General features: G+C 41.3%; 1 protein-coding gene across 3 annotated transcripts; it reads left to right on the top strand.

Annotated features, from left to right (window-relative positions):
• Positions 1 to 100: 100 nt before the first annotated feature.
• On the top strand, positions 101 to 15,980 carry LOC136438898 (serine/arginine-rich splicing factor 1B-like). 3 transcript variants are annotated; one of them, XM_066433922.1, is made up of 5 exons: positions 101 to 867; positions 7,520 to 7,677; positions 9,214 to 9,386; positions 9,793 to 9,843; positions 10,613 to 15,980. In XM_066433922.1, exons 1-5 carry the CDS (start codon positions 701 to 703, stop codon positions 10,778 to 10,780), a joined length of 717 nt encoding a protein of 238 aa, XP_066290019.1. In that variant the 5' UTR covers positions 101 to 700; the 3' UTR covers positions 10,781 to 15,980. The 3 variants fall into 3 exon arrangements, with proteins under 3 accessions (XP_066290019.1, XP_066290036.1, XP_066290028.1); XM_066433939.1 differs by having other exon boundaries at positions 10,045 to 10,726; XM_066433931.1 differs by lacking the exon at positions 9,793 to 9,843 and having other exon boundaries at positions 346 to 867.
• Positions 15,981 to 16,405: the final 425 nt, after the last annotated feature.

Genomic DNA, 16,405 nt, shown 5'->3' with positions numbered 1-16,405 from the left:
AGCGGGACACGAGTTCGGCATCTTTGTGGTAGGGGTCACAAAGCTTTAAAACTTTAAAATTTTGTTAAAACTAGCATTCATGTTCAATTTATTTACTCAAAAATATTTTCAAAATAGTATTTTGTTTTAGTTTTGTGGTATGTTTACATTCTATTTTGTTTATATAGTTAAACTATTTTGGTGAAAATCAGAAATCACCCACTAGGAATCGTGAAAAATGTATTCGTCCAAAGGTACCTGACCCATCTCATTTTTGGTTGGTCAATTTTTTTGGATCAGCTAACATGTCATTGGTCGAGTATCTCACTGCGTCCCGGAGCATTATATCACCCGTGATGCACTGCGCCATCTTCGTTTGCACTCGGGTCCGGCCGCTCGGGAATTTCCGTAATCACCCGAAGGCCGAATTCCCTTCGCGGATGCAACCTGCATCTATAATATGCTCGCGCCATGCATTCAACCATTATTATGTTCCGAGAGCAGCGGGCAAGAGCAGGCACGGTCCCCGTCCTCCGCTAAATATTTCCCGTCCATTCGTGACGATTATCCCTCGCATGTAGGGTTTTAGTCCGTTCCTTAGGTATTGTAACCGCGAGAACAACCCGGAACAGGTAATATTTTTTCACCGCCGGCAGCTAAACAAAGAATCCTGGAGGGCGCTCAGCGTATCGCACCGTCGACAGCGGTAGGCAGTACCAAGATGTCCTTCGCCAACAATGACTGTCGCATCTACGTGGGAAACCTGCCGCCCGACATCAGGGTAAAGGACATCGAAGACATCTTCTACAAGTACGGCAACATCCGACACATCGACCTGAAAAACAAGCGCGGACCGCCGTTCGCATTCGTAGAATTCGATGATAAGAGGTACGTGTGGGTCCCGCTAGACGGGGATTACATTGTGTGTTTTCATCATATCGAAACGGGGGGCGGAATTTAATACACGGCCGCCAGACACCGTTTATTATCATGTGTTTATTTGTCGGAGTGCTCTTAAAATATACGTGTCAATTGTGCAATGGTGTCATACTCATAGAATATCGGACAATGTCTCGATCGATAATTCTACGTCAAAAAATGCCAAGAAGACTTAAAACCTTTCATTTAAATGATCTTATTTTACTGGGTCCTTCAAAAGACAAAGGTCCCTTTAAAGAATACGGCGAAAAATATGTAGCCCTGTAACGGTATATGATGGGGAAAATTACAAGCGCATTGATACAGCACTCAAAACGCCATTCCCAAAGGAGGATAGAACAGCAAGATAAGATGTATTTTGCGCTCATTCAGGGCCCCATTCGGTGGGATTACTGTTCAAAGCACACCCATTGTTGGATAAACAAGATATAGAATGCGGATACTAAGGATCCGGGTTTATGCCCAAGAATCCTTTTTTTTTTAACAACGAAAATTATACAGTGAAAACAACCTTGAAAATCATTCCATAACTGGCCCGAATGATCGGATATTTGAAACCTTAAAACACATTCTTCTAATGAAGATCTGTCGTTGCTAAGTCATCATCATGCATCATTCTAATTTTCACCGTTATTACGGCAATGAATCCTCGCGTATAACGTTTAACAAAGACAGAGACAGAAACGGTGGGCAACAAAGGCGAGGGAAAAATGTATTACTGCGCAGCAGATGGAGGCAGATTGTAGGGAATTAATGAGGTACAAGTGGAGCATTGATGCGATTGCCGGAGATGTAGCTGGCCGCAGGTGCACCTCACGTGGCAGCTGGACCCCCATCCCTGCCCCCAGGCGGGTCGTGTTCCGTATAATTACCCTGGTCTACAATATTGATTAATTTCAGAAAACGGCGCACTAGTAAAACACAAACAATAGCCGGTCGTCTATTTGTACAGATGCAGCTCAAAACTGGTTCTAATTTCCTGTGCCCTTTTATTACACTTCCAAACATCCGTTTATACATCAAGCCGACCTGCATTGTCATTTCATAAAATGGATCGGCAGAACAAAAACAATACCACGTTGTCAACATATATTTGTATAATTTAGTGCTGCTCAAAACCTAGTTTCCTTTCCTGAGCCCTTCGTACACTTTCAAACATCAGTGTTATCAAGTCGACCTGCATTTTTCATTTCATAATCGACTGAACACAAACAATTGTCCGTGGGAGATATATTTCTACAGATGCTCCTAAATACAAATTTTAAAAAATTACATGCGTCTTGCACACATTTTCAAGCACTAGAGGTTGGGCAGATGCTGTGTAACAAAAAGCGATTTTCACCATTTAGAACATAATAGGAGAAAACAATCAATAATACTGGGGGTAATTGCTAAAATTGCGATCCCAAAAGTTTCATCAATTAGGGTCCGACTCTTTGTGCCACGTAAACCTCCTGATAATCTATTATTGATGCGATAAATCCTTTTATTAAAACCGAGCTAGGGATACTTGCCTCTTTAGAATTCGTTGCTTTAACAAAGACACACGTAGAAAATACAAACCAGCAAATCATATTGAGTGAGATGCCCTTCTAGTGTGTCTAGATCTGCTCCGTGACATTTTAGCTCTATATCTTCCTTTGTCTCGAAACACAAATGGACGAACCGTGCTCCTTTGTTTCCCGTAAAATTCAAAACGATGCATCCGCACTTGTGCGCCGTCCCTGAAGGCATGGGTACAGGACAGGTGCTTCATCAACATAACAATGGTAGCCCGGACCAGCCGCTACAACCGTTATCTCCGGTTCCTTTTGTCTACCTGTCTCCCGAGACGGCAGCCTGTGGGATCTGAGGTTTTTTGTTCGCGGGTTTGAACAGCCGTCCTCCAAATTAAATCTTCTACGTCAACAGATGTTACGGTTTCATCAAATCAAGGAGATTTAACCTCCTTGATCAAATAAAGTTGCGCATATAGGAGTATGTTCTTAACAGAGAGCAAATTAGACGGTTTACACAAATAATGAAGTGTATACACCTAAAAACTGGTGTCCCAGAATCTGGGACCGCTGACCGTAGAACCCAGACAATGGCCACGGAGGGGAAGGACGGTCAGCGGAGGTTTGTATCGGAAAAGTCGTTTATTCTATCGGGAGGTCGATTTTTGCTGGTCATTTAAACACGGTACCCCGCGACCTTGGATTCGAACGGGGGGCCCACCTCAGAATGAGAGGACACCAGATTGACACCCTTGTCTAAAATCATAATATACAAGTGACTTCAATTAGGTAGCTAGGACCGAACAGTTTCAACTTAGTGTAATGTCTGACAAATGTTCACATATACAAATGTACAGGTTGTCTGTGAAAATAAGTATTCTTACATATTGACCAGTATCTGGGACCATAGAGTCGTAATTTTTTATGTTTACGCCAAGTGCCACCAACAAAACAAAACAAAGCATCGGTTTGACATACGTACGCCAAAACACTTACTTGGGGCTAGAGAAAGGGCTTTACATCTAAAAGTAGTTTCCCCCGCAGAAAAAAAAATCAATAGGATATGAAGCCACTGTCTAACAAGAGCTCTGTCTCGCAAGCTGTGGGTTGGATATTGTCTGCTCTGTTGGGTTAAGGCAGCCCAGGCTCGAAAATTCGTGTTCGAGTTCGGCCGCGTGCCTGGCCAGCGGCGCGGCCGAACTCGAACACGGTTCGAAATGTTCCACTACGGAGCATTTCGGGGAGCGCAAGGTCTATTACACAACACAATCATATATATCATCTCAGGTGTACGTATAAGTACAAAACTCCAAGACGAGATCTGACTTTATTACCGGGTTGACGAAGAGACAGAGAATTCGTCTCGAAAGCTCCACAGAGCAATCTTTCTTATGTTGTGTGTAATGCTTAAATGTTTGTCAAAAAAAGTACAAAATTGTTTTATAGGCCATGATTTGGATTGTATTACATTCTAAATGTTTCAATCAAATGATTTGGAAGTTGTCTCCTCCACAAATGTTTCATGAGCCGCGCCGAGTCCTACTAGCGCTGTTTTGACGGAGGTGTTTCAAATAGAACGGGAAGTTCTATATGTTCGATATGGTGTTCGAATGGAACGGCCGTTACGTCACAGGTGTTGGATTACGCAGGAGACAACGAGCTGCTTGTGTGGGATTTGGGTTATGACTTTTACGCAATTACGCGCAGCTCAAAACAACAGAATTCAGCTTTTGAGTAATCAAATGTAACTTATTATCGCTTTCTTATCAAAATTGTCCGAGGCTATTTTGCATAGATTCTATCTATTTTTAACTGGGGCGAATTTTTAATAAAAAATGACTCCAAAATAGCTGTTTCTGATGTTTCTGACCCAAAAAAACAATGTTATCGTCATTTTAAACAAAATAGCCTCGGACAAAAATAATTTGTATGGGGTTAGCTCTTTCCTTGCAAAATATTATGATGAAAGGTGGTGTTACCGCCTGCGCGCACAAATCCATAAAATACACGTTTTTTTAACCAAAATGTGTATTTCTAACCCAAAATCCAGCAGTAGAAAAACTTAAGTCACCTTTATTCAATGTGTTTTAAGTAGTTCCAAAACTGTGTGAAGTTTCATCGTGGTGCGACAAGGCTATCGATAGTTACAGAGTATAATCATATATGTACAGAATAATACTTCCTGGGCCGCCTTAACCCAACTGAGTGGACGGAAAACTCCCTGAAGCGTGATATTAAAGGATAGGAATCTTATTTTTCGTGTGGACCGTGCGTATTATATACAGACACGCACCAGCTGCACATGACTACCTTAATCTTCCTTTGCCATTACGTATTCTCTCTATATATAATGCCAAATTTGAACGGGATAGTTGCTGAAATATACGTTTGATAGATATGCAATACCGGTTGACTCTGCTTATGCCTAGCTAGGAAAAAACGTTGTGTTCCCGATTGCCTGACCGTCCCAATGGCCTAGCAAACCTGTCTCCCATAGCCTTTGGAGATGTGTGAAGGGGGGGGGGGTGTGTCTGGCTAAGGGCATACCATCTAATTGATCTGGGTGCTGAAAATGTTGTAGAATGATTTTTCCTACATGTCTCCTTATTTCTGTTGCAACCTAAAAGTGTGCTTTTATAATGCTTATCTGTATAATTACAATGTGATGTTGAAAATACGAGTGTCCTGATGCATTACAGTTTTACATTATCAAACTGAAATCTAAAAAGATGAAAGAATCATTCCGATGCCTGTCAACAGTCAAGCATGTCATGCTAAATTTATCGCTGATATATTTCTGCCTTCTAGGATGTCGATCAAATTTTGAAACATAACTTTCTATTGCCGTATCTATTCCGTTAGATATTCATAATTAAAAGTCAGGGTAGTGACCACAGGTATTGTTTTGACATCTTTCTATGAGATCACTGCCCGAAATATTGGCAAAAATGTCACCAAACGATGACCTGGCTGGCCGCTATAATTCACCGCTAGACAACACTGTAATGATACGTGAGTGGAATGAGCTAGTTTCACATAAAAGCTTTTTCTGGCCGTCGATCGATACAAAATTAAACGAAATCGATCTTCGAGTGTCTAATGGTGCTAACACTAGCCCAACAGCGAGGAGAGAGGGGGGATCAAGGTCGCTGAGAGGTCAATGCTACCCAAGGGAGCTGTTGCCATCCATGTAGCTATCTATCGACTCCAGGACGTTCTGGATAAGATGTGAGAACATAAAACCTATGTCCCTGATTAGTTACCGAAGATGACCGGGAAATACACGCGGTCGTATAATTTCCGTCTTTATTTTACAACAACAAGAAATAGACTTCACTTGTATCTGGATGTCAAAGGAAAATCACAGCCACTGGCAGAAATACATACCTTGTTCCTTTCCATTGTTGAGTGTCCTTAGAAATTGTTAAAAACATTTCTGAGACTTCAGTAAGGACATGATTCATATTCCCGATACACACATTGAAAAGAGATATACAACCAGCACAGACATTGATTGTGAAACGTTTTGAGTGGCCATTCAATGACAGAGTCAAGCCAAGTTTACAAACGTTTTGCGTATTGCCATTGACAGTCTGATTCAAATAATAAACAAACAAACAAACAAATAAGCAACCAAGCAAACAAACAATACATTCTTCTCCACTTTGGAAGCAGTTCTTGAAATATTTCAATTTCGTTCACATCATGCAAATATCTGTTCTAAAGCTGGCTTTAATGCTCAATTCTCTCAGATTTTTTCGCGAATAAAGCCAATTATCCACACACCTGCGCTGCGGCCGCCAGGGTTGAACATAAATGTCATTCGACCTCGAATGAACTTGTCATAGAACACATCTGTAGGCAGCAGAAGATGTCAGATGCGGTTGATTGAGGTGTAACGGGCCTGAGGGACACACAAAACTCGGTTGTATACATTATTGATGACGCGTGGACAGCTGTATCACCAGGAATTCAGGCAAATTGTCAGACGACAGCTCTGGAACCGATAATGCCCGCTCCCGAGGCAGCAATTTTCATCAGGGTAAAACGCCTGGGAAATTAGGGCACCTTTCAGACCTGCTGGGGCCCATTATCGGACAGGGACGCAGACTACAATCCGTCAAATTACATGTCCTTGAGTTAATGCAGAGAGGTTTTTGTGACTCCTATGATGATTTGATAGGCATTGAGGGGTTCAAAAGTTGGCAACACATGAGGTCATGGTTTTTCGCTTTCAATCTTCTTTTTGCAGTAAACAGATATGTCCATCTGTCTTTCTGTTTTTGTCTTCTCTTTCTCAGTGCCTTGCATGTACGTGTATATTATCTACTACTGTGTTGAAGTAATGTATCAAACTTTATCATTTTCTACTATCTTTCATATAATGACGTCAGACATAACATGTGTACCTTGTTATTTTGTTAATGTTACTTTCATGTGTATGCAAGAAGAGAGGGCATCGACGAGCAACTTTTACTTCGGAAAACATGCACATACCATTATATTGAAGTTTATTGCAAAGTCTTGCACGAAGGCTGATTGCAAGTACGTGAAACATGAGAAGGCCAGGGACGGACAGACAATGAATCGATAGGTTGATGAAGGTTAGACATCCAGGTAATAAGATACGCCAAAAATAATCACTCAATCAACTGGATAAGATTTTGAAACTGTCAGACGTTTTCAGACAGTATCCACTGTCTTTCGTCACTGAGTTGCTTGAGTAGCTTTTTTGGCGTATCTTATTACCTGGATGTCTAACCTTCATCAACCTATCGATTCATTGTCTGTGACGAAAGACAGTGGATACTGTCTGAAACGTCTGACTGTTTCAAAATCTTATCCAGTTGCTTGAGTAATCATTTTTGGCGAATGAATCGATAGATTGATGAATAGACAGTTAGATAGTTGAATAGATACACAGGTTGATAAATAGATAAATTCTATGCTTTTCAAATTGATGCATGTAACTCAAACAATGCTCAGCCGTTGATGATGGTAATGGCAGGAACCGTGAAATAAGTATGGGATCACACATAAGCTTGCCCCTGCATGATGAAAGTGGAAAACGTCTGTTCTTGTTTTGTTGTTTGTCTATTTTACAGGGACGCCGAGGACGCCGTGCGCGGCCGGGATGGCTACAATTACGACGGCTACCGACTGAGGGTGGAGTTCCCCCGCGGCACCAGCCGGGGAGGCTACAGGGGAGGGCGGCGCGTCGGCCAACCGTCACGGCGCTCCGAATATCGCGTTCTGGTATCAGGTTAGGGTCGAGGATTCAGTCCGATTGCTTGAGAAAGCCTGGCATCTCAGAGTGGGGAAGGTGGAAGAATGATCTGACATAAGGATCTCTCACATAAGGATCTCTCGCTAGGATCACACTCTAGTGGACACACATTGTGGATGCCCCAATAGGTAAAGGCAACCGCAATTGTTTGATGTGGTAGTCTGACTACAGTCGCAATCCCTTGGTTTGGTTTTTTCAGTGTCTCTTTCGTCAGAACACATCATGCCTACATTTCAGATCAACTCAACTCAACTCGGCCAGAAAATGGGGCTTACGGACTATCCCAGAGTTGTGCACATTGAGTGCTCATTACTTGCTCAGGCGCTTAAATCGCTTTCTGCACAGAATACAGGCATTACTAAGAGGTTTCACCGCTAATGATTTAGATTGTACCGTTCAACTGGGCGATGAGACGGATAACAACACCCGTAGCTGACCAAAATGCCACGAGATAAATGTCTGTCACCTTTAAAGGTCGTAACTGCACTGCTACATGTGTAATGTAAAGTTCGCGAGGATTTGATTTCGCGGTAGGACGGGTGAAAATGCAGTGTTCGCGATGGTTCTAACTTCGCGGTTGAGACAATTAGGTAGGCAGGCAGAAGACAGAACAAGCATTGTCGTGGTGGTTTTTATATTGCGGTAGAGAGGTCACCACGAAAACTGTGAACATTAAACCACCGCGAAAATGTTAAAACTTACAGTAATGCGTGCACTTGGAGCGCAACACAGCCATCTTATAGTCACTTAGTGTACGACTAACAATACGCTACGACAATCATAGAGATCAACATGTCACAGTAAAGCAAATTAAATCAACGGACTTTGAACCTTTAAATAGTCCTTTTGATACGCCCAATGCTGATCTGATCTTTAAAGGAAGTTTAGATAGAGTCAATTGCGCCGACCACAGTGCGTTTGATAATCAATGAGACCAGGCATAATTTCTTATGGGGCTCGTTAAAAGCGCACACATGGGATTTCGCATAGCTTACGTGTGTGTCTGTGGATAGAGAACCTGCCTGGGATTATAGCTAGTCTATTAGTTGGCCATGTGATGTTTCATGAATACGCTATATCCGAGGCGCTTGTATGTTGTGCGAGTCTTGGTCAGACGGTCAGACTTCATTATTTTTCTGATGGTAGAAGTTATTTTGCTTCGGGTATATGCCTATTAGCTATCGGATTTTTGTTTTTATTTCAACGGAAATTTTTCAAAGTACAAACACAATGACAGGTGTTTGAAATTACTATGTTAGTCATCTATATTGACTCGGCTGTGCCAGGAGAAAAAAGTGATATGGGGTTGAATTTGGTTGATATCGTTGGCTTTTTTTGTTGAGATTAAGTAAACGTTGTTAGTTGAGCTTTGTTGTCTTAATCAATAACATGTTACTTTCATTGAAAGGGATACGAGTTTATCACCACCACGTGTCTTTGTGTCTATGGTGTTAGATCAAGAAACTTTCTGTGATGTCGACTGACTTCCGTTCTTTCTCCCTCTCTTCCCAGGGTTGCCCCCTACCGGCAGCTGGCAGGACTTGAAGGATCACATGCGGGAAGCTGGCGACGTGTGCTACGCCGACGTCTTCAGAGACGGCACGGGAGTCGTGGAGTTCCTCAACTACGAAGACATGAAGTACGCCGTCAAGCAGCTGGACGATTCCAAGTTCAGATCGCATGAGGTTGGTACAATTTGTCTATATTGTACTAAAACTTTAAGAAAAATGACGGCATTTTCTCTTTCAAAGTTATTTTACCAATACGTGAACCGTGGCAAGGGCCTGATAGATACTAGTATGAACCTGCAATTATTCAAGTTTTGAAAAAAAACCCTGCAATGCCAGAAAACCACACCTGGGAAAGATATCAGTTATGCTGCTTACGTATTATTTCATGTAAATGGTTAATGACGTCGGTCGTTTGATTATCTGATTTATTTTGGGTTTAAAACCAAACCATATGGAAATTAAGAGAGAGGAGCTCTGGTTTCTTTTATGAAATCGACTCAAGGACTTGCGACCGAAAACTCTCTTAAAGACCACATTCTCCTGTTTCTGGACAAACATAATGATTAGGCAATACTTACAGCAACCTGGAAACAAGGAGAAGCCGAGGACTTCAGGAAATCACACACTAAAGGTACATGTAAAGTGGACAACAAAGTTTCTCAACATGTGTTTAACAACCTGTCCTTGGTGCTAATTCGGCAATCCGGTTTGTCAACGTTTAATTCCTTGTGAAAATCACTGCAAAAATATATACAAATCACGAACTAATAAATACATTTCACACTCTCTAACTTCACACGTATTTTCTAATGATAAAATATTGACTTTCCAGCTAACCAGCTGCTGTGTGAATGCCGTGAAGTAACGCGTGTACCTATGCACTGCTGCGAACTGTCTGTGAATACGAGTGGGATGGCTTGTGATGTCTTTTCAGTTTATTTCTTTCAATAGCTTTAAGATAGCTAGCCCTTGAAGAATCAGTCTTCTCACGAAATCAGTTTTGTTATTCTAGATCCTGTCAAAGCGTGTCGATAGCTAGTCGATGAGTCTCTGCTGGTGCATCATTCTTCTGCACTAGGTTTTAAACTGAAGGGCTTTTGGTAGTCAGGCTATTTCTTCCCATCTAATTAGAAATTCTGGATCTGCTAGTGCCTAGTACATAGCTAGCCTGGTAGCCAAGCCTATTATTGTTGCCAAGTTTCTTTCATTAATGTTTTTAATTTCGCCCTCTCTCGAGGAGAGAACGAAAGAGGCGATTAGATAGCTATAATAGGTTTGGGTACCAGACTACAGCTTAGCTACATGTATAAGTACAGCACTGTTAAAATTCCGTCACAAAAGAGTCGGCTGTAAAGTACAGGGAACTGCTGTTATTTTCCCCGCTGTTCCCCCACCCCCAGGGAGAGACCTCGTACATCAGAGTGAAGGAAGACTACCACCCGTCGGGAGGGAGCCCCCGCCGAGCCAGCCGCAGTCGCAGCCGGTCTCCCAGCTTCTCCCACCGCCGCCGGTCCCGCTCGTCCCCTCGGTACAGCCCGCAGCGGTCCCGATCCCGTTCCCGTTCGTAGGTTTGAGGAAAGTCCGATATATCCTCACTGCTGGCGTAGTCACATTCGTCGTAGGTCGTCGTAGGATTTTAATCGTGATCTTTGTATTGTCAATTAGGCTGTGACAGAGCCAACCACCAAGCAAGGTAATCTCGTTGGCAAATAATACTGCTATTGTTAGTTGGAATTGGATACTGTCATTGCCACCGATAGATCAGTGATATTATCTACAAGGATCTAAGACAGCCTTTTTTTCATAACAAGAAAGTCTAATTTTGCGCGACAGCTGCACGACTATTCCAAGACTGATGTCCTCAGTTTGATGCAATCGTACGACGATCATACGCCGTATGTGAATGGGTCCTCATTCTCGTACCTACATACATTTGTCGGGAGTATCATACTCAAAATGGCAACCTTCCTCTGTTAAATATTTGGTAGCCAGTAACAACTGAAAGAAAACACCTCATGCACAGACGAGGCCATACAGGCAGTACCGTGTACTTTCACTAATCTGAAAGATGAAATTCAACATTCAAAAAAATATGTTTGGGGCATAAGTTAGAACCGGCAGATGAAGAAGAGTGCAGTTGACCCTTTTCCCTCAGTTTCTGATTAGTACTATAAATTTGACCCCCTTCCGCGTTGTTGCATACCGGGCCCCGACACAGAACAAGAACCCATCAAAATGAGCTATATCAATCCTGGTTGCCATTAACATTCCCAACCTTAACTCATTAATTCTTTGATATATTCCATTTGATATATGCTCATGAACAAAAATTAAATAACTGAATCGCACGCTCCCGACCGCCGAAGCTATCCGTCGAAAGCACAACTAATGCCACCTTACCGTGCATACATTTCCGTTGATATATATATAGCCTCACTCAAATGAGCTTTTTCGGCTGCGTTGTGAAGATAAGGAGTCTTATCCCGTAATCAGAAGTCCGTAGACACCGCGTTATCAATCATGACAGAACGTACAGTTTTCATGGAGTGACAGTAGAGCTAGGCTTTCACGTGACAATCATGACGTAAGCGATGACGTAAGGACGATGGAACCCCTGGCGGGTTTCCCATATTTTATCAGCCGCGTTTTTCGGAGCTGTATGCCGAAAGCGTACGCTGTAGTAAAGATGTACATAACCTTTGATGTTAATATATTCGTTCCTTGCTGTATTCTTGCCAGCCATATAGGTGATCAACTACAGCAAAACGTTAACGTACTTTGCTAAAGCCCCAGTATAACGCCGTCCAGAAATAGTATATAGTTGTATAACTACAATAGTGAGGATTTAGTCTTTAATATGCCCATTCAGAGCTTAAACACAGTAGTCGTAGTTGTTTATTGCAAACCGGTGTTTTTGCATAGTTTCATAGTTTTATGGTAGAGATCCTCCTTTTTATGCCTCGTAGAGTCATACTAAAACATAGAGCAGTTGCGACTTACTCGAAAGTGTGTACAGTATAGCTATAGGGTCCTCACCCAACGTAAGATTTTAATATATATATTTATTCGTAGATTCGAAACAGAGCAAAGAAAGCGTAGAGATTGCTTGAGATGTATCCAAATGTGACCACTGATTCAACTGTTGCAAGTACATATGGATATTTGTATGTCTTTACGTTAATTTATTCAACACTGTACGAGATTATTCGTGTATATCGATATCACTGTATATATCATTTGCACGTTATTTTCTGTAAAGCCATGCACCCTCGATTTTCATCTAGAAAGGCCAAATGTAGAGGTCATTACCAAAGGGAGTCGGTGCTATATATTTGGATTCTGAAAACTTACAAGCCACATTCGAGAGCATAAGATATCCATGCATTCCTTATATTGTACAAATTGAGTATGAGGCGATTCAAAATGGCGTAAATATGGCCGATTGATTGACTAAAGAGATGCTACCAGTTTGGTATGCTGGTATGTTACAGTCAAACCTGCCCAAGAAGACCACTCAGTTGACTGATAAAATCTAGTCTATGTGGACAGGTGGTCACTTTAGACCGGACTCGAAAGGCTCGTATCATTGTTAAAAATTATCTAATGGACCACAGAAAAGTGGTCACATTTGCCAGGTGGTCATTATGTAGAGGTGATCACTGGTACAGGTTTGGCTGTATAACAGGTTCGTAGCAGCATTCATGGTGAACACGGTGGTTTAATTCCATCCAAACTTCAATTCAAGTTTTGACAACAGGCAACAGATCGCCTGAGAACATATAACGACTCTTGTGACACCGTAGTCGATGCTGTTTATTCCTCCTTATCACCGGACTTTATAATAGAAGTTGGAAATGAGACACACTGCTGGGTAGGCTATGGAAAAGTGAGAGAATCTAACTGATGTAACCAAGTCAATTTTACTAACTGCTGGTATTAACGCTTACTACTAACACTTTACTAACTTGTGCTAAATGGACACATGTTATGATGTCCACTGTGAAAATTGAAAATCACACGGAACTACTAATACGTGAACTTGTTTAATGAATTTTCCATTTTGTGAAAAATAGAATTTCATTCAATTATACGAGGTAAAGCTTTTGAACCATTGAAAAAATGTTTTAGAAGAAACCATAACATATCTATGAGAAATGACGTTTATTAATTACAAGACCGAAAGTGTGTTAGCATTCAGCCTCAGAACAAGAGGAAATATTGTAAGGGGGTGGCGTGGCCGCGTGGTGTGGGGCAAAGCTTGGGACACAGTTTTCTGATTGCCGAGAAAAATTGTACATGAAATGAAATATGTTCTACTACTAATCAATGATCACTGATTCAGTGACTCGTCTGGGACACACTTTTCTGACTGCCGAGAAAAAAATGAATATGGTATGAAATGTGCTCTACTACTTATTAAGAATCACTGATTCAGTGACTCGCCATAACAAATACTAACTTGTTTACTAACTGAGTTAACGATATTAACCAATCGGGCGCTTGACGCCGTTACTGACTTGCATGTGACTTTGCTGTAGTAGCCTGGTAACCACACCACCGTAAGTTCCCCGGTATCTCTGCGGTGCGGGGAGTGTTGCTCGCCCGCCAAGTTCACTAGCGCACGCCGGTGAATTTTACGGGGTTGGTTTCACGGGACGGTAGAAAGAATGGTTACCAAGCTACTTGCTGGCGTGACCGTGCAGCACTGTTCGCATGACATTAACCCAACCGCATGGCATGGTTATGCATGAAATGTTTTAGAGTTAGAGACGTCTGTGATTAACTTTTGATTAACCAGCACTAAAATGCACGCGGGCCACACGCTTGCCTTCCTCCGGGAGGTAATGCGAGGCTCGTCCTTTCCTCACACTTTTAACCGCATTGTATAAGGGAGCGTCCGGTATTCCGTATTTCACAACCAACGAAATTCCTTTATGCAACCACTGGCGAAATGAATTCCCAGTCAAAGTGATAATGATTACGGAATTTTTTAATCGTGAGTTTTGGTACATTCTATTTTTAGACACAATGCGTGTATAGACTTATGAAAATACAATGAAATGTTTTGATGTTTTCCAATCAAAGGTTGTGATATCGGACGCTCCTAGAAATAGTTGTTACTAATGATCCAAAGAGGAAAGGGGACGTAACCCTCAACTGCTCTTTCTCGTTCGCTCGTCTTTCAAAGTTCTTGATACCTGTAACTGTTAAAGGACAAGCGAAAGAGAAACATACAGAAGAGATGCCCCCGTGCTTATTCCCTCTTTCAGGTTCATTAACTACAACTCAACTGGATGCCATATTGGTGCCCCAATGGTGGTGGTAACTAACGTCTGTGGTGTTGCATGATCGGTGGTGGTATTTTGGTGTCGATGGTGATGGTTCAATCTATTGATGCGTAGCGCCTGGCAAGACCCACCCCCCTCAAGCAACTGGCTGCCTTCTATACATGTTCACTTGGCTGTGTAAAAATCACACAAAGCGTCATCACGAAAAATCTGTCAAGATGTCGCCTAATATCAAGGTGTCATATTCATCAAATCATAACTGTCAAGTTTGGGGGCCGTCTGCGAAATTTATCAGAAAGATGAGCAGTCGAATCTCTGGATTCGATTTGACGTGTACAGAAGACAAGTGGCCAGTTTGATTTGAGCCAGTCGCTACCAGGCTTGTCTTCGTGATAAAGCAGCCGAAACTCCGGAGGGAATGCGAAAATGCATGTCTAAACGTGGATTTGACGTCATAAATTCATATAATCTAGAGTAGCCCATTTGTAAAGTGGCTACAACGTTCAACAGACATTTTGAACAAAGTTTGTCATCTGATTCACTCAATGTTGTTTAAAACGATTGATTCTCAACTACTAAAAATAATATTCTCCAACCCCCTCCTATCCCATTGGCGTTACGGTTCGCTTATGACGTAACCTACCCAGCAGTAAACATTTCAAGGCTTTGAACAATTTGGACTGGAAAAAACAAAACAAAAAACGCCAAAGGTCCCGAGTACCCACAAAATAGCTACGTCATCCCCACTATCACGTAGGCATTTTATGGGTACACATAACCCATGCAGTTGGTTGCATGCTGGAGGTCATATAGATTACTAGTATGACGGCGAACGACTACGGTGTAATTCATGTTAAAATGAAAATTTGTACAATCATTCTTCTGAACACCCCATACCTAAAGTAGCCATCATATCTTTCATTTGCCATATCAGCCATTTAATCTGTTGATAGTTACTAAGTGGTGAAAAATGTAGCGATTCTGTTTGTGTAACTTTGTTATGATATTAAGAACCGGGACAAAAGTGCAAATATTGTAACTTCTTTGCCTGCCATTGTGTATTCGTGGGCATCGAGCTATCTATTTATTCATTATCTATTTATAATCAGAGAAATGTTCACAATATTTAAATTGTGTGGAAGAAATGTTATATATACGAAACATTTGAAGCACTTAGTGTTTCATCTGATCATATCTTCTATGTATTCCTCTGATGTCTATTTATTGATATTTCTATTTATACATCTATTTATTTATCACTCTATCTAACTTATATTTCTGTATGCTTTAGAAGCTAGTGATCGTTGCTTGAACGATGAAACATGTATATTAACTAACCTATTTTGTACATTGTTACTGACAGAAATGAAAACGTTGAACGACGGTGTTTTTTAATTGTATGTGCTAGTAGACTAACCTTCTAAAGTGTAATCATTGTAAGGGACATTTTCAAATAAATAACCGAGATTATTCACTACAATGTTGGCTCTGTTCTTGCACTTGTTGGTTGAGTAAGTTAGACACTTTTTTGGAAGTATGTTTAAAACTTTCCATCCATAAGAAAGCTACTTCGATATGGAAAAAAGTATAGATATAAGTATGATGGCATAGTAACTATATGTCAATACAAATTTACATATTGTGACAGGAATGAAGGAAATGTGCTCTTTCATGACGTAAAAAAGTGAACCTTAAGAAGAAAACACACGTACACGACACAACGAATGTAACGAACATGATTAAAATATATGCATGATTAAAAGACAATTGAAAAGACTTCGAAACAGATCGATGAAAAGGGAAAGAGAAAAAATGAAAAAAGAAAGTGATTGGAAATATCGGGGTTCGATGTACCACAAGTACCCGTCCATTCATGATTCAACTTATGTTACTAGTACATTGTGT

This window comes from Branchiostoma lanceolatum, chromosome 1 (genome assembly GCF_035083965.1).
Source record: "Branchiostoma lanceolatum isolate klBraLanc5 chromosome 1, klBraLanc5.hap2, whole genome shotgun sequence".
Classification (NCBI taxonomy): domain Eukaryota; kingdom Metazoa; phylum Chordata; class Leptocardii; order Amphioxiformes; family Branchiostomatidae; genus Branchiostoma; species Branchiostoma lanceolatum.
The sequence above is the reverse complement of the archived record's forward strand: the minus strand, read 5'-3'. Positions and strand labels throughout refer to the sequence as shown.